General features: G+C 40.0%; 1 protein-coding gene across 18 annotated transcripts in view; it reads left to right on the plus strand.

Moving 5' to 3' along the window:
• PARD3 (par-3 family cell polarity regulator) overlaps nt 1-22360 on the plus strand; it is a 471934-nt gene that overhangs the window by 67438 nt on the left and 382136 nt on the right. For all 18 annotated transcript variants that reach the window (XM_029077450.2, XM_029077456.2, XM_029077446.2 and 15 more), the window contains exon 2: nt 20837-20938. In XM_029077450.2, the coding sequence (XP_028933283.1) occupies nt 20837-20938 (102 nt within the window). The remainder of the gene's footprint in view (nt 1-20836; nt 20939-22360) is intronic.

Consider the following 22360-nt stretch of genomic DNA (forward strand, 5'->3'; position numbering starts at 1 on the left):
ATGCTGTATCTACTAGGCCACGCTGCTTCTCTGTAACATCATCTTGTTGATTTCTGTCCACGCGAGGTGTGGCGTGAGCAAGTGCTATTATCCCATTTTATAGCATGGCAATGGTAACACACAGAGAAGTTGGGTCTTGCCCAAAGGACTTGTCGGAGCCAAAAATGGAACTCTTTCCCATTGCGTTGGGCTAGATATCATTGACTAGATGCCAAAGCTTGTAGGTACAGCTACATTCTTGTGAAAATGGATTTCGTAGAGTCTGGATTATCATCTCCGGCGATCTAGCCCTGTTGATTTTAATATCACAAGATGTTATTGAGGACATAAGGATTTTTTTTCTTAAATTTGTAGCTTTCATTTCTTAGTGAGAAGCAACATGGCTTAGTGGAAAGAGCAGAGGCTTGGGAGTCAGAGGATGTGGGTTCTAATTCCAGCTCTGCCACGTCTGCTGTGTGACTTTGGGCAAGCCACTTAACTTCTCTGTGCCTCAGTTACCTCTTCTGTAAAGTGGGAATTAAGGCTGTGAGCCCCACGTGGTTATCTTGTATCGACCCGGGTGCTTAGAACAGTACTTGGCATGTGGTAAACGCTTAGCAAATGACATCATAAAATGCTGTGGTGGTTGTTTTTGGTTTTTTTTTGGTTTTTAAAGAATCAGCCAGCTGAAGAAGGGTTTTTGCCCTTGGTTGTTTTTTCACAAATATCAGGCAGGCTGACATATATTCCATTGCCTAGAAGGGTATAATATTTAGAAGATGAGTCAAAAGATTAAAGGCCTGATACTGATTTTAGAAGTGCCACATTCTTAAAACCATGATATATATGTGGTTGCTGCTGTTGGAAGATTAGCGTGATAAGCACTTACCTCAAGTTCAATCGCTTGCCTTATCTCAGACTACGGTATTAATCTCCTCATTGGTCTCCCTGACTCCAGTCTCTCCCCTCTTCAGTCCATGCAGGGATAATTTTCCTAAGACATCACTCAGCGCACGTCTCTCCACACCTCGATAACCTCCAATAGCTGCCTGCCTCCTTCCACTACACACAGAAACTTCTTACTCTTGGCTTCAAGGCCACCAACTTTCTCAGTCTTCTATATGTGCCATATATAGCATGGCGTAGTAGAAAAATGTAGGCCTGGGAGTCAGAGGACCGCGTTTCCATTCCTGACTCTGCCACTTGGTTGCCGTGTGACCTTGAGCAGGTCACTTCTCTGTGCTTCAGTTTTCTCACTTGCACAATGGGAATTCAATTCCTGTTTTCCATCCTACTTTTCTGTGTTTTCAGGTCCCACAGGGACTGTGAGCCCCTGTGGCACCTGAATATCTTGTATCAACCCCAGCACTTAGTATTTTTTGAACACTTACTATTTGCCAAGCACTGTACTATTATTATTGACAAGTATGTTCTATGCGTAGCTCTTCCTGTAGATTATAAGCTTCTTGTTGGCAAAAGTGTCTTCTATTTCTATCATGCTTTCCCAAGCATTTTAGTATCATTCAATCATGTAGCATTTATTGAACATTTACTAAGTGTACTAAACCCTTGAGAGAATACAGTAGAATTAGTAGGCAGAATCCCTGGCCTCAGAGTTTGCAGTCTAGTGGGGAAAGCAGATATTAAATCAAATTACAGGTAGGGGAAGCAAAGAGTGAAAAGATATGGATAGCTGTAATTTATTTTTATTAACGCCTGTCTCCCTCTCTAGACTATAAGCTCATCGTGGGCAGGGGACATATCTACCAACTCTGTTGTATAGTACTCTCCCAAATGCTTAGTACAATCCTATAGTCAGTAAGCGTGTGATAAATATCATTGATTGATGTAAGTGTTGTGATGGGGTAAGTATCAAAGTACTTAGTGGGTGCAGACCCAAGTGCTTAGGTGATGCAGAAGGGAGGGAGAATAGGGCGGAGAGATGAAAGATTAGTTCAGGAATGCTTCTTGGCCGAGATCTGATATTAGTAGGGCTTTTAAGATGGGGCCATTGATAATTGCGAGGGACAGCGTGGGACAGTGTGAGCAATGGATCCACAAGAGATGAGATTGAGGCACAGTGAGTAGTTGGCATAAGTACAGTGTTTGGTGCTCTGTAAGTGCTCAAAAGATTACATTACTATACCCTCCATCTACATTTGAAGCAGTCAAACTCATTTTATGGCTCTTTTTCACCCAACTCATATTGTACTGATCAAGCTCCCAGAATTGTTGTCAGGTAAAACTTCCTCAACTTATAGGAAAAATTCCTAAATGTAGGAAAAATGAAGTTTTAAAAAATGCCCTCCTTCCCTGCCTAAGGATTAACTTCTTTTTTAAGAACACACTGTCCCTTGGGTCAAATATGTCCACAAAGCTGGCAAATGAATCACAATGAACCATTTAGCTTGCCGTCAAATTACTTTCCTGTTCCTCTTCTAGTAGACCATTCATTGTATAATAAAGCCAATTTGTTGTAAGCAACTTCCTTAGTTTATTTTTAATTAAGTGGGATTTCTTGCACAATCACTTATCTGCAAAATGTGGTCATTTGCAGCAGCTCTATCTCATTATGCTAATTTAGCTAAGTTGTACTATTTGAGAAACTCACTCTGATTAGCATTCACTCTTCCCAATCCTCTTCCGAAAGGAAAGCCATCTTTTAAAGGAGATGTTACAAAATTGAGATGTAATGTGAAAAGTGATTCAAAATTTTAATGGCTTTAAGCTTGAGATTAATTTTCCAGGCTACATAATGTACACATCCAGAAGGTATTTTCATTTTGTGTTTTGTTAGAATATGGATCATTGCACTTGTGTTTCACCAAACTGCAATAGACTTTGTTTTTAATAATAATAATGATGGTATTTGTTAAGTGCTTACTTTGTGCCAAGCACCATTCTAGGCACTGAGGGGAGATACAAGATTATCAGGTTGTCCCAGGTGGGACTCAGTCTGAATCCCCATTTTTACAGATGAGATAACTGAGGCATAGAGAAGTGAAGTGACTTGCCCAAAGTCACACAGCTGACAAGTGGCAGAGCTGGGATTAGAACCCACGACCTCTGACTCCCAAGCCGTGCTCTTTCCACTAAATCATGCTGCTTCTTTTATGCTCTCTTGCTTCTGTTTCTTCCTGCTGTCAGCAAGCATGATCCTTTGTTCAGGAGATGAAAGAAAAGGAGAGGGATAGAGGATTGCGGTCTCTTTCTGGGACAGAGACTCCCAAACTTTTAAAACATTGTGGCGTCTTGCCCCAAGTGCTCCCACAAACCACCCCATGACCACTACCACATCACACCTTTATGTACAAAACTTCCCACAGCAGATTGCCTGTCTCCCTTATCACTGAAGCAGAGCTCAGCCCAGAGGGACGCCGGGCAAGGAGAACACTTTACATGGAGGAATTGCAATATTTATTAAGTGCTTTCTCTGTGCAAAACACTGTACCAAGGCGGGGAAAGAGTATCCCAAGGAGAATTAGACATGGTTTCTGGTCCCTCTAAGGCACTCAGCATCTAAGAATAAGTCGGGGGCTGGGGGTGAGTGGGAAGAGAAGGGCCAACAGATATATGGAGGACACCAAAGCAATGAAAACATATAAAAACAATTTAAGAGATAAAAGCAAGAGGAGTGGGCCAGAGCTCGGTGGGCAGAGGAGCAGAATTTTCAGGTCCCTTGCGGTTCAGTACCATACTTTGAACAGTAACAGCCACAGCTGCAGCCACGATCTTCCCGAAGGTCTGAAAGTTGACAAGGCCTCACCCTGCTGGAGTTTCTTTGCCTTCCCTGCTGGGAGAAAGGGCCTGTGCGGTCCCGATAGTGTGGGAGACTACAAACAAACCACTCGTTTGTAGTCTCCCGCTGCTTCGGAACCACTCCCCATCATCCTGCATCTCTGTTCTCTGCTTACCATCCAGTGGCCCCTTTCCTCAGGAACACTGGTGGTGCATTTATTTATGTGTATCAGTGTCCATCCCCCCCCACCTCCGCCTGCCACCCCATCTAGAGCTCGTTGCGGGCAGGGGATGTCTCTGTTGTATGGTATGTTATGTAGGGTATGTCTATGTTGTATGGCTCCCAAGCGCTTAGTACAGTACTTTGCACACAGTAAGCACTCAATCGATAGGATTGAATGAATGAATAAATGAATCCATCAAGCTCAAGAGTATCTGTGACAGCAGATTCCCTGTAATGTATGTCATGCTGGTGCCTGAGTAAGAGAACTGTTCATAGGGTGGTCTTTAAAGGGACTCCTTGGGAGGAATTTTTAGATGCCTGTTAATAATATTAGTAGTGATGATGATAAGCCCTTACTACATGCCACGGGGCAGATAAAAGATAAACAGATTGGACACAATCCCTAACACAGGTCTCACAGTTCGAGTCGGGAGAGAGGACAGGAATTTAATCCCGATTTCACAGACGGGGAAACAGAGGTACAGAGAAGAGATTATGTGCCACATGTCACATAGCAAATGCAGGGCCTGGATTAGAATTTGGGTCTTCTGGCTTCCAGTCCTGTGCTGATTTTACTAGACTTTGCTGCTTTTCAAATGATTGAACAAAATTTTGGGCCTGCCTCCTCCCCCCCTTTTCCCCCACCCCAAAGGCATTCTTGTGAAGGTGTTATTGTGAAACTAAGCATAGTTAATAGGCTGGAATTATGAGGAAAAAACAGAGGTTCCTTTTTAATCTTCTCAGTGAAAATTCAGAAGACTGAGTTTCTCTTAATGCCTGTTTTCGAAATATGTTCTTTGCTTAGATTTGAGATACACTGTATCTTATACTGAAGGACACTGTTTGTGCCCTTTTGCTAGAGGAAACACAATTCCCTTGAGTTTCACTATCTTTCCACACACACAGAAACTTGACATTCCTCCCTTATCCCTCCGGGCTACATATGATTATTGAACTTTCAGTGTATTTAAATTGAATTAATCAGTAGTTCCTTTTGAAAAGAAAATATTTGCTTTCCCAAAAAAGTACTTTATATGTTTAACAAAACGGTGTTGCACACGGGAAAGTTTCACCGTTTGTGTGTCCTTGTTTTCAAGTCATAATGTTTAGGGAAATTTTCCTACGTGCTTTTTTCCCCCTTATCCAAATAGCAATGTCTGGGTTAGTGGGTTAGATACTTGAATCACATCTCCATACCACAGTCAAATTTTGCTTGAAGATATTCACTTACTTTCCCCCCATCCCTATGGTTTTTTCCATGACACTCTCTGATGTCCATTTTGAAGAAAAAAACAAAGCCTGATTCTCTTTTTGTATAGGGAATGCAGTTATACTTTTCCACTAGATCTACAAAGTGCTCTAAATTTTGTTCTCCATATTTTTTCTCTTTATGTTTTATTTTTAAAAGCTTTGTCTTTCCTCCCGTTTTTCTCCTTGCTTTAGTAGCACCACCTAGTGGTTTTATATGCGCCCTATATATAGTTCTGTTGGAGTCACTTGAGTGTTCATTTTTCAGATAAGCAGAAATGACCTAGTGCCGATCGCTTCTACATTGGGCAGAAAGAGAGACCACCATTGGGAGGTTCAATTTTGGCCAAGGACTGAAAAATCTAAATGTAACCCTAAGACTGAAAGAGAAAAGTCTTGGTTTTTTTTATTAAATTAGAGGCAGAGATTGTGTCTTTATACCCTATTATACTTCACCAAATATTTAGCACAGTGCTCTCTCTCCTCAGTAAGTGCTTATTGAATACCTTCCTTGGAATGAAATTTGATTCTGAAGTCCGATTTGGAGTCTTTCCTGCTCAAACAAATGTACTGATTTCTGTAGTGCTTTTCACTAAAAATATCAAATCTAAGATATAGCTCTTAGAGATTGGGAAAGCTATCTCCAAAATTTGTGTTATATCCCAGCATTTTGTACGGAACTTGGCACCAAGTGCTAAATAAATATAAGTATTATTACCTCTCCAAAACCTCCTTCCAGAAATATGTATGTGGTAAGTTACTGAAAAAGAAATAGCATTTGTAATCAATATGGAATCGTCAGAGTGTCACATAATGAAGCAACATTAACCATGTATATAAACAATATAGGCCCATTCCTCTCAAACATATCAATTAGATTTCAGGTAATAGAAATTGATATGTCAATTTTAAGGTTAGATGGAAAAATAATTTTATATATTGCTTCCTGCTTTAAATTCCTTTGTTCCTTCCTTGAGTTATAGGACTGCATTTTGAAATGTGACATTGACTAAGTTTCCGGTTAGATTCTGTTCAGATTTTACATAGTCAAGTTGGAAAATTGTCAGTTGGGTGTAGGCGGAAAAAATGCTCCCATTCAGCAAAGCTTGACATGAGATATTCCTGCTAAAACTGGTGGATTTGGAAACTAAACTCTGGAAAAAAAAATATACAAAAAGGCACTTAAGTAAAAGTACTTGGGTAGGAGAATCAGCATCCTCCTGCTGCAGTGATTATTGTCCGTTCAAGATGACAGCACCATCTATCTTTTGAAAGAATGCTGTAGACTCTTAGGATGTGTGCTACAAATATTTTTTTACATGGTAATTCTTTGTTTTCAGAATTCCAAAAGATCTGTGATACAAATGAGATGTAATTCAACCATTGTTGCCACTTGATTCTAGAGTGCTGAAAAATAATTGGAATGTAGTTTATATGATATGCTGTTTACTATTTTTCTTTGGCAGGGGAAAACTTGTTTTTCAAAGGATCCATTTTGCAACATGGAGATAGACACCTCAGTGATTGATAAGGCAATTTATGAATGCTGTTTTTGATAGGTATCTTAAAAACAGGAACGTTGCACTCAGCAACAAGTAATTATTGTTGCTGAGTAACAATAATAAGTAAAGAAACAAGTATTTAGAAAGTTGATTTTCTCAGAGACATCTGTAACTGTTCTCAAGCAGTTGTTAATTGTGATGCAGCAGTTCTAGCACAAATACTTTTCAGGTAGATAGAATCCAGGGTAAAGTACAGTTTCTGAATTTCTCAGCAGAGCTTCAGAATTCTCAAGTGATCTGATTATGTGGCCGAGTTACTGATCTGTGATGGTGTTGCAATAGTTTGTTTTTGGGCTACCATGAAGTTGTGAGTGCAGTGTTCTTTGGACAATGATCTTGCTTCTCATAGAGCGCTCTCTACTGGCCACTTAGAGCTGGAATAACAACATAATAATGTTGGTATTTGTTAAGCGCTTACTATGTGCCGAGCGCTTACTATGTGCCGAGCACTGTTCTAAGTGCTGGCGCAGATACAGGGTGATCAGGTTGTCCCTCGTGAGGCTCACAGTCTTCATCCCCATTTTACAGATGAGGGAACTGAGGCACAGAGAAGCTAAGTGACTTGCCCAAAGTCACACAGGTGACAAGTGGCGGAGCCGGGATTAGAACCCATGACCTCTGACTCCCGAGCCTGGGCTCTTTCCACTGAGCCATGCTGCTTCTCAACATATTCCCTGTGTACATTGCACCTGATGGATACAGTGGCTTTTGGACTCTATACTAACATAATACGCCATCATGAACATTGCCTGGCACATATTCAATAGTATTTATTGAGCGCTTACTATGTGCAGAGCACTGTACTAAGCGCTTGGAATGTACAAATCGGTAACAGATAGAGACAGTTCCTGCCCATTGACGGGCTTACAGACTAATTAAGTATAGTAATTGCTTAACAAATACCATCATTATTGTTATGAATTAGAATAGTAGAATTAATCGTTATATTTGCTGAACACCTGTTTGCACTCTTGGCACTTGGAAAGTACAAAATGACCAAGTAAATAAAAGCGTACCCTAGTGGATGGACCACAGGCCTGAGATTGAGGAGGACCTGGGTTCTAATCCCAGCTCTTCCACTTGTCTGCTGTGTGATCTTGGGGTAAGTCACTTAACTACTTTGTGCCCCAGTTATGTCATCTGTAAATGGGGACTAAGACCATGAAGCCCCGTGTGGGACATGGATTGTGTCCCACCCTGATTAGCATAATACTAATAATAATGATGGTATTTGTTAAGCTCTTACTATGTGCCAAGCACTCTTCTAAGCCCTGGATCTACCCCAGTGCTTAGTCCAGTGCATAGCGCATCAGAAGTAACAAATACCATTAAAAGAAAAGTGACATTCCCCTGCCTAGAAGGCACACTCCAACAGGGGAGGCAAACATAAGATTCTTTACAACTAGTGTAGTCAAAATAAATAATTTGAGCATTCATGTTCATGAGGGTAAGGAGGATGTGAATAAGTTAGTAAAAAAGAGAAAAAAGTTGTAATTTTTTAAATTTAAAATTCCAGTAAGTATTTTTTGTGTAGTGTCAAGGCAAACAAAAATAAGGTTAAAAATTCATCAGCAGACACTTGGCTGGAATAATTGGAACTGATTGCTTCACTGAAAAACATTGCCATCCAGTAGCTTTAAATATAGAACAATCCATGATCCAAAGCAACTTTATTGTATTTTTCATTGAGCTGAAGCACACTTGTTTTCCTCTGGAAAATGAAGGGAACAATTAGGGATGAAAGGAAACAGATTAATGCTGTGGAAGAGAAGAAGATGTAATTTTCTCATAGATTGTTCGTTTCTCTTTTCCTTATGACACTGGTTCCTTTTATGCCTGGAATAAAGCTCAGTTATTGACAAATGAGATACTAGGCATTCAGAAGATTTTGTTGAAATGATGAGCAGCTATTGGATATCCTTTTTTCCTACTCTCACTAAAGAAATCTGGTACATGGTGTGGCTCAACTGGAAAATGCCAGGCATACTATTCCGTTCTTTAAAGAAACTTGGTTCTTTCATCTGTGCGTACAAAAACTCTTTTTTGCAAATAAATGTAGACCATGCAAGGGAAATATTTACCGAGTCAAAGGGTAGAGCAATTTTTACAACTTGGGCAGGAAGAACGCTGAGCTATTGTCCAAAGGAAGCATGAGGTTCAACTTGCTCAGACAAGAATATGTTGTTGTAGTGAATATCTATTAAACATTAACTCCACCTTCACATTAGATGAAGTGACCAGGCCAGTTCTCCCTAAGTGTGTACCAATAATAAAACAACCATATAGTGTGTAACAACATAATTGTAGTTGTAGCTTTCAATAACTTCCAAATAGAACTTGAGTTTTTACCAATCAGAATTTCCTTATTGACAGATCACGGGTCTGAGAGTCGGAAGGACCTGGTTTCTCGTCCCGGCTCTGCCGCATGCTTGCTGTGTGACCTTGGACAAGTCACTTCTCTGGGCCTCAGTTACCTCATCTGTAAAATGGGCATTAGGTGTGTGAGCCCCATTTGGGACAGGGACCATGTCCAACCTGATTAACTTCATTCATTCATTCAATAGTATTTATTGAGCGCTTACTATGTGCAGAGCACTGTACTAAGCGCTTGGGATGAACAGGTCGGCAACAGATAGAGACAGTCCCTGCCGTTTGACGGGCTTACAGTCTAATCGGGGGAGATGGACAGACGAGAACAATGGCAATAAATAGAGTCGAGGGGAAGAACATCTTGTAAAAACAATGGCAACTAAATAGAATCAAGGTGATGTACAATTCATTAACAAAATAAATAGGGTAATGAAAATATATACAGTTGAGCAGACGAGTACAGTGCTGTGGGGAGGGGAAGGGAGAGGTGGAGGAGCAGAGGGAAAGGGGGAAAAGAGGGTTTAGCTGCGGAGAGGTGAAGGGGGGGTGGTAGAGGGAGAAGGGAGCTCAGTCTGGGAAGGCCTCTTGGAGAAGGTGAGTTTTAAGTAGGGTTTTGAAGAGGGGAAGAGAATCAGTTTGGCAGAGGTGAGGAGGGCGGGCGTTCCAGGACTGCGGGAGGACGTGGCCTGGGGGTCGACGGCGGGATAGGCGAGACCGAGGGATGGTGAGGAGGTGGGCGGCGGAGGAGCGGAGCGTGCGGGGTGGGCGGTAGAAAGAGAGAAGGGAGGAGAGGTAGGAAGGGGCAAGGTGACGGAGAGTCTTGAAGCCTAGAGTGAGGAGTTTTTGTTTGGAGCGGAGGTCGAAAGGCAACCACTGGAGTTGTTTAAGAAGGGGAGTGACATGCCCAGATCGTTTCTGCAGGAAGATGAGCCGGGCAGCGGAGTGAAGAATAGACTGGAGCGGGGCGAGAGAGGAGGAAGGGAGGTCAGAGAGAAGGCTGACACAGTAGTCTAGCCAGGATATAACTTGTAACTACCGCAGCGCTTCCAATGCTTGGCACATAGTAAGTGCTTAACAAGCACCAAAATTATAATAATAGTAATTATTATTATTATTATTATTAACTAGAAATATCATTAGCAAGATTTGCTCCTGATCTTGTAATTTCCATCCCTGATCCTATTTGGATTCAGGATACTCCTGGTAAGCATTATCTGCAAGGTGCCTGTCTGACAGCAAAGAGGAAGGTTCAAGGGGCCAAGCTATTTTTCCTTGTGGGATTGTAGGGCTCTGAGTCAGGAATCATGTCTTTTAGGTAATGTAGCCTCTGAAGTGCTTAGTACAGGGCTCCTCTCATTTCAAGTCCAAGTTGTAGGGAGCATTTTTAAGGAGTTCCTAGTGGACCACGCGATTCATTTTCTATCCTCCCATGCCTCACTTCCCTCTGATTTCCTTGCTTCTGTCCCAAACTAGGGGTGGGGTAAAATGACCAAAAGAGTAAATGACAGCCCTATTCTCTTCATTCATGGGTCATTTTTTAAGCATTAAATTCCTAATTGTAATCACCCACAATGGAAGTTCTATATAAGTATTTAATGCACATTTCAGAAATAGTGACACTAGTTCTGCGGAAGAGCTGTAGCTCTATGCTACAATATTTGACTTGCTTTCTCCCTTTCATTTAGGTTTAAAGTGTGTACTAAGAATTTTTATTGCAGCAATAGAATTAGATTGTCATTTTACCTTTGTTGATTGATCGCCTTTCTGAGTTCAACATAGTGCAAAGGTTTACCAAACTTCTCATTTGGACAGTGCTACCTCAAACATTTCTCTTGTAAAATAACCTCTTTTATGAGACCGTAGTTATACTTCTGAAAGGCCAAGTTATAATACTATGTGACTTGCACTTTGATGTTCAGATTGGGCAGCTGAGATGATTTCAGAAAACTTTAGGAGCTTCCTGTTAGTAGGGAAAAAGCAACATATTTCTTAAGCTTCATTTAGCTTTGAGAGAAATCTCTGAAACCTTTATTTAAAGAGACAGCATTCTAGCAGATTTTCTATATGCTACTGTTAGAAATGGAAATATGTCTATCTGTGTCCTAGATAAGTCATTAGAATTCCTTTTCCTAAAGAAATGAATATTACACAAATGTTTGATGCCAGTACAACTCTAGTTAGTCCCTAGCTCTTGGGTGCTTCTGGAAAATTCTAGGTGGTTCCAGGACCATTATATATATGGAATTCTGGTAGGGAAAAATAACCATCTAATTCAAAGTACTCGACACATTAATTTTTTATTATGGTGTCTCACTGGTATTTGGTATCATTATTTAATGTCTAGGAATGATGTTTCCTAGCTAAGACAGAGAATATCTGATAAAAGCTTGTTGAGAGTGGCCAATGAGGTGCTCAGAATACAAGTGAACAAGTGAACTGCAGTGAGGAGCATTATGGGAGAGGCTTTTGGAGTAGAGGTGATTGTTGCCGTGTAGCATGGCGCAAGTTTAAATGAGGTATATTGTTGTTTCTCATTTACTTACTAGATCATGTCTGTGTCATCTGTTGTCAAACGAGTTTGTGTGTTTCTTGTCTAGTCTTGTACATCTACTATTTGTGCCAGGGCCTTGAAAAACAGGAAGAACCACAATGGATGCGGCCAGGGTTTGTGGGACAAGTTTCAAAATTGATGTGGTGAGCCCTACCCTGCTCTTGGAGCAAAAACTTTTTTTTTGTTATACCTGGTTCTAAAAGTAAAGAAATGACTGATTTGGTTTTGAAATTTTCTAGCCATTTTCGATTTTACAGTTGTATAGGGGTACTCACCATTCAGCTGTGATTGCTACTGCCGTTAAGAATGTGATGGTGTGGCTAGTGGAAAGAGCCCATATCTGGGAGTCGGACATCTGGCTTCTAAAGCCAGCTCTGACCCTGACCCACTTTTGTCATCTTGGGCAAATAACTTAGCTTCAGTTTCCTCATCTGTAAAATAGGGTGAACAGCACATGCCCCTCCTTATCTCACAAGGGTGTGAAAATAAAATGAAATAATCGATATGAAAGCGCTTTTAGGAAAAAGTGTGATACATGTAATTATTACTTTAGCTCCCAAGTTTTATACTCTTTGCATTTTGATTTCCTTATTAATTTAAAACAGGTTCCATTGTGAGCTGCTTCCAGTGGTTCAAAGAGAAGAAGCATTTTAAAATTCTCAGGAGGGCTAGAGAGAGGCAGAGGCAGGAAGAGGAGGGAGAGGGCAGCCACAGTTGATGCACAAAGCCTAGGATAGTTGTGCCATTAGCTCCCTGGGCAGCTTTGCCTACAGCAGTCATCATCATCAGCATTCATTAAGCTTCCATAGCTATAGAGCATTATAGTAGGGGCTTGGGAATATGCCACAGAAGTGAAAGATATAATCCGTCCCTGTTCTTGAGGAGCTGACAAGCTGACACAAATGGCAAAGATACAGTAGGTAGAGGAGTAAGAACATAGCCACAAATGATAAAAACAAACATGGACAATTAAACTAGGCTGACAAATAAGCTATACATGGGAATTATAAGGGGGTCGCTGGGACCATGTGAACAGCAAAGCCCCATCCTTTCTTGGGTAATGCCTCGTGGAGTCTTGCTTGAAGTACAGGTACTGGGTGGCTTGTTTTGAGCATGGGCTATGAAGAAGAGGTTGAAACTGGGCCAGATGCTTCAAATAGCAAAGGAAATTTCTTGCTGTGCTCACAGGGTGGAAAGGGCTCCATCATGCATTTTTCACCACACCCTCATAAATGGATACAGCTCATTGAGGAGCAGGGTGGCCTGGTGGAAAGAACACAAACTCAGAGTCAGAGGAGTTGAGTTGTAGTCCTGATTCTAACCCTTGCCTGCCGGGTTACCTTGGGCAAGTCATTTAAGTTCTCTGTGTCTTGGTTTCTTCATTACAAATGGGGATTAAAATCCTATTATCCTTCCCCACAGACTGTGAACAACATGTGGGGCAAGGGCAGTGTCTGATCTGATTTTCTTGTATCACAGTGCTTAGTACAGTGCTTGGCAAATAGTAAATATGTAACAAATGCATTATTATTATTATTGTTACTGCGTTCAAAGTGGAGTATTTTTCCTAACCATCTGTTCCTTTATTTGTCATGTGTTGAGGGCAACTTGCATAGAGGAGTCCTCTATAAAGTATGTGAGTCGTGGTCTCTGCCCTTTAGGACTATAAAAGCCGAGGTAGATGCCATAGATTTGGGCAGGCAAACAAAAGGAAATTCTGAGTCTACAGTACAGTTCCCGGCAACATGATGCCATTGGGGGAAATCCAGCAAAAGTATTTATACTGACAGCACGGTCAATGACCGGCTTTCACTGTGGAATGTGCAAGTTGATTGTTAGGATTAGGTATGTGGTGGAAGAAATCATCTCACTTCATTTGAGGGCGACTTCCTGGAAAATCCCAAAACCTACATGGTTTCACCACAGGGGGTGAGAGAATATTTAGATTCTTCATTAACATTGACCCACTATATTTAGTAAGCACTTGATTAATACCCTTAATGTTTGTCAGTGTTCTCTTTCTTTACACTGACTAACTCCTCTATTAATGAAGGTTTATGGTTGGTAATTTTATTGTCACCCGGGTGCATTTCACACCCAATGATTTTGACCTATATTCCCCAAGAGCCTCTTAGATTCTTAGCTCAAACACAGGTTTTTTGAACCCTTGCCTTTTAATATTGGGGTGCATTCTAATATCCTATTGCATTAGCAAGACACATCACATAACAAAGTTGCACATTTAATTGCTCTGTTTATTGCCACTGCCAACTCGAAATGATTTTGTTGCTATGTATAGTGATCCCTTTAAAGATGTTTTTGAAGTAAGCCGCTACTAAAACTTAACAGAGCACTCTCGGGAGGGAAATGGAAAGCTGAACACTCTGTCTGAAGGGAGAGATAGACTTGTGCGTGACCCTTGGGAAAGCCTGAGAAGCAGCTTTAAAAGGGTCTGACTGATTTCTTGTTCAATTAGGGCAGCATTGATCATCCCTTCTTTTGAAGTGTCTCCAGAGAGCAAACTTGTCTTATTTGCTTCACCTGCCCTTAAAATGTCTTTGTGTATATGACACCTCTTTTGTGGAGCTTGTCTGAGCAACCAGACCTTCTCCATCTTGGTGTTACTTTGGAGAATGCCATCACCAGACCCTCCCTGGGAGCTGGGAGCAGTTTGAGACAGAGAAGGGAGCCTCTGCTCTCAAAGCCACCATAGACTTTGTGTGTGCGGTCAGCGGGTAGGCACTGCTGTTGCTGAAATGAGGTCCATCACCCTCCCACTCCAAACTACTGAGACCCATGGGGAAACAGAGCACATGTTGAATGATGCCTCTTCAGCCAGGCCCAGGTACCTGATTGCTAGGGTCCTGCTGAAGGTAGACGAGAATTCCTGTAAGGGCAGGGCACGAGCGATTAAAGTACCATGGTTACGAAATTTGATTGAGAAGCACCGTGCTCTTGGAAAAAGTCTGAGCTTGGGAATCAGGGGATCTGGGTTCAAATCCCAGTTTCTGCCACTTACTATTATGTTGGTTAAACACTTACTCTGTGCTGAGCACTGTTATAAGTGCTGGGATAGATATAAATTAAGTCAGGTCCAACACAGTTCCTCTCCCACACAGGGCTCACAGTCTAAGGAGGGAGAACAGAAATTGAATCCCCAGTTGACAGAGGAGGAAACTGAGGCCCAGAGAAGTTCAGTGACTTGCCCAAGGTCACAATACAGACAAATGGCAGAGCTGGGACTAGAACCCAGGTCTTCTAATTCCCAGGACCTTGCTCTTTTCATTAGAACATGCTGCTCCTCTATATGACCTTGGCTATGTCACTTAACTTCTTTGTTCCTCAGTAAAAAGGAGATTCAGTATCCTTTTTCCCTCTTTTCCCTCCCTTTTAGACTGTGACCCTCAGTTGGACAGCAATGTGTCCAACTTGATTATCTTGTCTCTCCCGTAATGCTAAATATATAACACATAGTAAGCTCTTAACAAACACCACAGTAAGTATTATTGTTTGGGTTATTGGTTCACGGCTTGGTTCAGAGAGGCAATGGGAGTTAGAGGACAAATGATCTGATCTTTCCTGTAAATTGTAATCACAACCAGTAGATGATTAAAGCCCCATAGCTGGTTAGAACTGGGTTTCAATTGGTCCATCATCCTTAGCCTTACCCCAATTAAGAGTATTTTCCCTAATGCAATTTAGTCTTCAGAAAGCGGGTGTGGTGCTTGAGTCACATGTATATTTGTCTGTAATGAGAGTGGCCTTTTCTAGATAGGAAGCATGCATTAGGGCACTTGTGAGATTAAATTTCCCATTTTAAAACCCAGCTATTTGTGATTTATCGAATTTCACCAAGGTTTTCTTTACAGGCCAAAATAACTCCTTTTTGTACAGTGAGCCAATCTCTCAGAGTTAGCAAGTAAATACGCAAAGGAATGTTTTCTTTTTCATTCCTACCAAGGCCAGCTGGATGAATAACCACAGGGATATGTGAGGTGATAGTTTTGAATCATTTCCCTGGTAGACGTTAGTGAAATATTAAACCATTCAGGCACATAATTCTTATTCCTTGTAGGTCCTTAACCCTGTCTGATCAGAAGGGACAATTGTGATCGTTGTTTCTGGAGAAAACAATGGAAACCACATCTTTTTTCTTTTTTACACAAGTGGTTGAAAAGATTCAGTTGACTGTTCTGTGATATTTTTCCTGCCCAGGTGCTGTAGAGATAGCAAGGTGGTGGGGAGGAAAATACAGGGATAAACTCTGAGTGGAGGAAAGGCCTAATATTCGAGTAGCATATTCTTCTAATGAGTGTATTCTACCAACCCTGTTGTAGCGCAGTCTCCCAAGTGCTTAGCACAGTGCTCTGCACACAGTAAATACTCAGTAAATGTCATCAGTTGACTGAAGTCAAATCCCAGAGGTGGCAATACTAGCTCCATTGGGCAGAGTAGTCTTAAGAGTTGACAGCATTTCTCTAAAAGTACTCTTTTAATAAGTGAATCAAATTTTGCACAATTTGACTACTTCAATGTGAAACTCGTGCCTCTTGGTGGATGTGCCATGGGTCAGTATTAAAAATACAGGAAAGAAACTTGAAACCAATTCCAATAAGAGGACTTCTGCACCTGCATTCTTTTCCTTAATATATGTTATACATTATTAGTTATCACTGAATAATTGCATGGAGTTCATTCAAAATAGTTCAAAACTGGGTTCCTTTTCAAAAGGAAAGTGTGACCATTTTAGACTGACCAAAACATTTCAGAAAGGAATTTGTAGGGGTTTTTTTCCATAAAAATATATTTCTTGTTTTAACCATAATTAAGAAGGCTGCTTACCAATAGATTTAATAGTGTGATGCAATTTCTTGCTCAGTGTGCAAGGAACAGGTTTCATTAATTTGGGGCCTTATATTTTCCACACACAAATCATTTCTTTGGCAAGAATCCTTACATGTAATAGTTTAATAGCACGTTGAAGAACTTTTACTGTAACATTAACAGAAGTTGCAGAAAAATTGTTGGCAACTGCTCCCTCTGCTTAATGTAATTAATAGAGAACTTTTTTGTGGAAAAAATCAGTATTTATTATATTGGATTGGGGATGCAAGAATTCTGAAAGGTCTAGGTTACACAGAGCTATTAAATTTGACTGAATTTTGTGAAAGGCTACCTGGAATCATTTGTAGATGATGAGAGTTTAATTACTGACTTATATTTTAACTAAGAGAAGTAGAGTGATCTAGTGGGAAGAGCATAAGCTAGGAGTCAAGTACTGAGGTTCTTATCCTGGCTCCGCTATTTGTCAGCTATATGACCTTGGGCAAGTCATTTAAATTTTGTGCCTCGGTTACCTCATCTGTAAAATGGGGATTAAGACTAAGCCCCATGTGGGACATGGACTATGTCCAACCTGAATTATTTTGTATCCATCTCAGTGTTCAGTACAGTGCCTTGCACTTAGTAAGCTCCTAACAAATACCATTTTAAAATACCACAAAAAAAGTACCAAAAACCAGAAGAAAAATTCCCCAAACTGTCAAGGTCAGTAGGCCAGAGGCATTTCATCTTCCCAATTCCATTATAGGCACAGAGTTATGTCTTACAAAATATGCTGATTTCTCCCAAAAAGAATAATCCATCCAAGAGCACCAGGGATCCCAGGTGCTCTTTCCAGACAGTGTGTCTATGGTGAAGTAATTTGAGTTTGCAGAGTCTTGGTAGAGTCCCTACTAATACTAACTATATTTACTTCCCACTTCAGGAGGGTGGGGAGGGAGAAAGAGTGCTTTTCTTACATGACACTAATGTTCAGCAAGCTATCCCTTTCCTCTTGCCTCCCATATTATTGAGGATTTCTTCAGTAAATTGATTTTGAAAAAAATATTCTAACATTTAGTGCCTGTGAAACACTTCTCCCAAAGTTGCATATTACCAGTATATAACTATTAAGAACCTTTTTTGTGCAGAGCACTGTACTAAAGATGATCACATTATTCCTACCCATAAAGAGTTTATGGTGTTGTGCAGTAGAAATAAAGTAATTTACCAGTATAAGAGGAAGGAGCCCTCAAATAATACAGTATGTAAAATGATATAAAAGTTATGGTAAGTAGTGAGAACAAGATGTGACTTGGGAAGAAGAAAAGTCAAACAGCTCAAGGATATTAGTTCAGCGATTGCTATTTAAATATATGTCTATAGTGTTAACATCCATATCAAATCTTGGTAGCCACCAGTTCCTATTGATGAAATTCCTGCTTCAATCCCCAGATCTGCCAGAATTGTTGTAGCCTCTAAAAGTACTTAATGTGCTCCAGGTAATATTTACACATTGGAAAATAGATCCAACAAGTATCAACAAATGATACTATCCCGAACTCAAAGTGGAACAACTTAGAATCATTGTTGCTGTTTCTTGGATCTTGACCTACCAAAGTGATAACAGGGATAAACATGAAAGGATATGCAGTTCTCTTATAAATGCTGTGGTTGCATTCTTGCTAAACCCCACATTAAGGAAAGCTCATGTGACCATTCTCCCCAGTGTCTAATGCCATACACATGTGTATAATTGTTCCTTCTCACACCGCGACTCACTGTATCCAAACAGACTGCATGTAGTTGGAAGATTCTTCCTTAAATCTTGCAGAGTACAGTCAAAAGGTAGACTGAAAACACATGTAGCAAAACTGTGTGCTAACACATTCTCTTTCAGGAAGAAGACAATACAAATCAGGAAAGAAAGCAGTATAATACCATAAATGTATACATAATTGTTGTGGTATCTGTAAAGTACTTACTGTGTACTAGACACTGTACTAAGCTCTGGGCTAGATACAAGCAAATTGAGTTGAACACAGTCCCTGTCCCATGTAGGGCTCACAGTCTCAATTACCATTTTACAAATGAGGTAACTGAGGCACAGAGAAGTAAAGTGACTTGCCCAACATCACACAGCAAATGAGTGGCAGAGCTGGACTTAGAAACCATGACCTTGTGACTCTCAGGCCCGTGCTCTTTCCACTAGGCCATGCTGCTTGTACCAAGCCCTGGGATAGATAGAAGATAATCGGGTTGGACATAACATGCGCTTATGTTGGTAGTGGCTGAATTTAATGTTCTCTGAAGTTATAATGCAAGGCATCACCCTCACTGTGTAGTAGCTAGTCAAGATGTTACTTTAAAGGGCCCTAAATTGGAACTGTGATAGGAGCCTTCAAAAATCAATGGTTCAGCCAAGGTAGGGCAGAGAATTTCCCCTAAGACTTTTCTGCTCATAGGGTCTGGAGGTTTCATCGCTGCAGACTCCATTGATGGTGTTTTTGGAAGGAGACTAGAAGGACAATGGTTTAGCCATGGGGCCACCACAACATATCCTCATACAAATCTTAGCTACTAATACAGTTCCATATTTGTTTTAGTACTTAGTACTTCGGTACTAAGTACCGAATAGTACTTTGGGTTAGCAGTTGCATTTCATTGGTAATCACATGTTTTAGTTATATAGGCTGTGTCATCCTGAGAATGGATAAAATGTTAAGTAAATCAGACAAGAATAGGCAAACAAATCATTTATGTAAAGAAGTATGTCCTAGTAGAAAAAGCACAAGACAGGGAGTCAGGAGATGGAAGATTTTAATCCCAGTGCTGACCTCCTGTGTGCTTTGGTCAAGTAAGTTAACTTCTTTGGGCCTCAGTTTCCTCTTATGTAAAATTAGGATAAGATACCTGCTTTATAAGCCCCATGAGGGACAGGGAATGTGTGGATCTTATTATATGCATCTCCCTCCCCCCATCCCTTAACAATTCTTTGGCACATAACCTCTGATGAAATTATGTGGTACACAACAAAAATCACAGAACATTTAGCGATGAAAATATACATGCATAAATTGATTATTGAATGCCTGTTATTTAAACTTGGCTCAGTTTGGAGAATCCTTCATTCTCCTAAATTGTTTGAATGACTGAAAAGAAGAAAGTGGTTGTCCAAGGAAGCAAAATGGAATTTGGCTGTACCAAGTAGCAATTATCTAAGTTGTTTCTATTGAGGGACCAGTATTGTTTCTATTGAGTTCTGAATTATTTTTTCTCTCTTCCCTTGATTGTCCTTCTTAATCTTGGATTTTTGAGCCACCTGTCAGTGAGAGATTGCTTTCAAGTAAATGTCCAGTGTTCCCAGTGTTTATTTCACATTTACCTTGATGACACTGCTAACCCCTTTCCACTCCTCTATTGGTGTGCAAACTTCCTAAAGGCAGAGAACCTGTCATTATGTTATTCTGAACTTCCCAAGCACACTTCACCAACAACTATTTGTGAATTCTAAAATATTATTAATCAGAAATTAGTCACCAGAGTAGTAGCATTTATTGAGCGTCTACTTGGTGTGGTGCAATATACTTGGTGTTTGGGAAATAAAGAATAACCAAGTGATGCATGTTCCCCGCCCATTATGGAGTTTCCTTTCTAATCAGGGAGACAAATGTGAAAATCAAAGGAGAGCTGCAGAATTGGCCTTTTCTTGCTTATTGGACTAACTTTATGATGGTCTAAATGTCGTGTTAGAGACAACTGGTTATATTGGCACAAAGACCAAAACTAATTCCCTTTTGTCTTTCCTTCCCATATTTTCCCTTTAAATGTTTATTAAAAAAGATTAAATGGTCACTTGAATTTGTCTTTCAATCCAAAATATCCCTATAGAGTTATTTGTTTTTTCTCTCTATCCTTTGCTTCCTAAAACTTCAGAAAAATGAATTGTCAAGTAATGATTCATGAACGATACTCGAGCACATGGTATTTTTTTTCAAGACACGCTAGAGCATTCTAACTTGTCAGACCATGGATTTAGGTAGATTTAGTGACATAGATTTGTGTTTTCCTGGACAATTTGATACAAAGTATTGTACTCTCTTCTGAAATTAGAGACAGAATTATCAACTACCATTGTTCACATGAAATAGTAGATGTAATTGAAACATCTGCTCTCATGACAAGCTACCAAATGAAACAGTTGGTTGAACTTAATGGTTATACATGTGTTTTACTTTTCAATCAATCTACATGCCTATCTTTACTGAATTTTGAAAATCTTAGAGATATGTTTCTTATTGACAAAGTATGAAAATAATGTAGCGTTTCTGTCCTTTGATATAGGAGCCAAATTATTGGATACAAGTGCATCGTTTGGAACATGGTGATGGAGGAATCCTAGATCTGGATGACATCCTCTGTGATGTAGCAGATGACAAAGACAGAGTGAGTATGCAATCATTTGCATGAAACAGACATGTACAGTCTTGGAAAAGACAGTATATGGTTTCCCCCCTGAGGTGGGAAAATCTTTTTGTTGTATTTACCAAGCATCATAAAAATGCTAAAAACTGGTTAAAACTGGTGGGAGACTGTTTTTATGTCAATGCCCATATCCTGTGAACATCAAGACCTGAACAATAATAGGTACAGATAATGGTGGCATTACTTTGAAAAGAACATCCCAGGAAACAATCTCTATTCTGTTTTTAAAGTATTTTTTTTTCAAATTCACAAATATGACAGGAAGCTTGAAGGGAACATAATCAATTTTCTCATCATCAGAACTGGAAATGTTTGGCAATCCTATTTGACTGCAAAAGGTTAGGATGCATTTTGTTTTAATAATGAAGTTTTTGTTCATTCAATAGTATTTATTGAGTGCTTACTATATGCATAGCACTGTACTAAGCTCTTGGAATGTACAAATCAGTAACAGGGACAGTCCCTGCCCTTTGTTGGGCTTTCAGTCTAATTGGGGGAGACAGACAAAAACAATAGCAATAAATAGAATCAAGGGGATAAACATCTCATTAAAACAATAGCAAATAAATAGAATCAAGGCGATGTACGTCTCATTAACAAAATAATAGAATCAAGCTGATGTACATCTCATTAGGGTCATTCTTGAATGTACAAAATATTGCACAATTAAAATATACTGAAAAATGCAATTATTTGTATCGTTAATACACAACCATTCACAATAAAAAAGATCCATTCATATTTCATATGTTACTAGATGGCTTAATCAGATGACCTATTGTGTCCTGCTAAATAGGTCGTTAAATGCTTTCTTCATTTCCTATATATTATTGGCTTGTTGTATTGAAGTAGCTGCTGTTTAATGCCTTTTTGACATAGATTTTAATCCAAAATCCAAGAGCAAATGTGTTCTACACTAGGTTTTCACCATTGGCATCAAGGTTACTGCTGACCTTATAAGGTATGACTTTATATAACCTGCTTAGTCTCAACAGAAGAGTTATGTGTTCTTTGAAGCTCAGGTTTTCCAGTAAAGTATTCACAGTTATGGGACACATATACTGGGAAAATCCTGAAATGTTCAGATCTGATGTAGTCCTTGTCCCATAAGGACCTCACAATCTGTTTTGTTCCCATTTTCCAAATGAGAAAATGGAGGCCCAGATAAGTTAAATGACTTGTCCAAGGTCATACAGCAGCTCAGGGCCACACCTTAGACCAGAATGCAAGTTTCATGACTCCCAATCCTGTGTTCTACCCACTAACTGGAGATTTTAAATTATCACTGATGATGAATTAATGTGCGCTGATTATGCCTATTTAACTGGATTCTTTTAATTTTTCTTATCAACCATAATTGAGTGAGTGGATTCTTCTTGATTG

The sequence above is a fragment of the Ornithorhynchus anatinus genome, chromosome 13 (assembly GCF_004115215.2).
Source record: "Ornithorhynchus anatinus isolate Pmale09 chromosome 13, mOrnAna1.pri.v4, whole genome shotgun sequence".
Classification (NCBI taxonomy): domain Eukaryota; kingdom Metazoa; phylum Chordata; class Mammalia; order Monotremata; family Ornithorhynchidae; genus Ornithorhynchus; species Ornithorhynchus anatinus.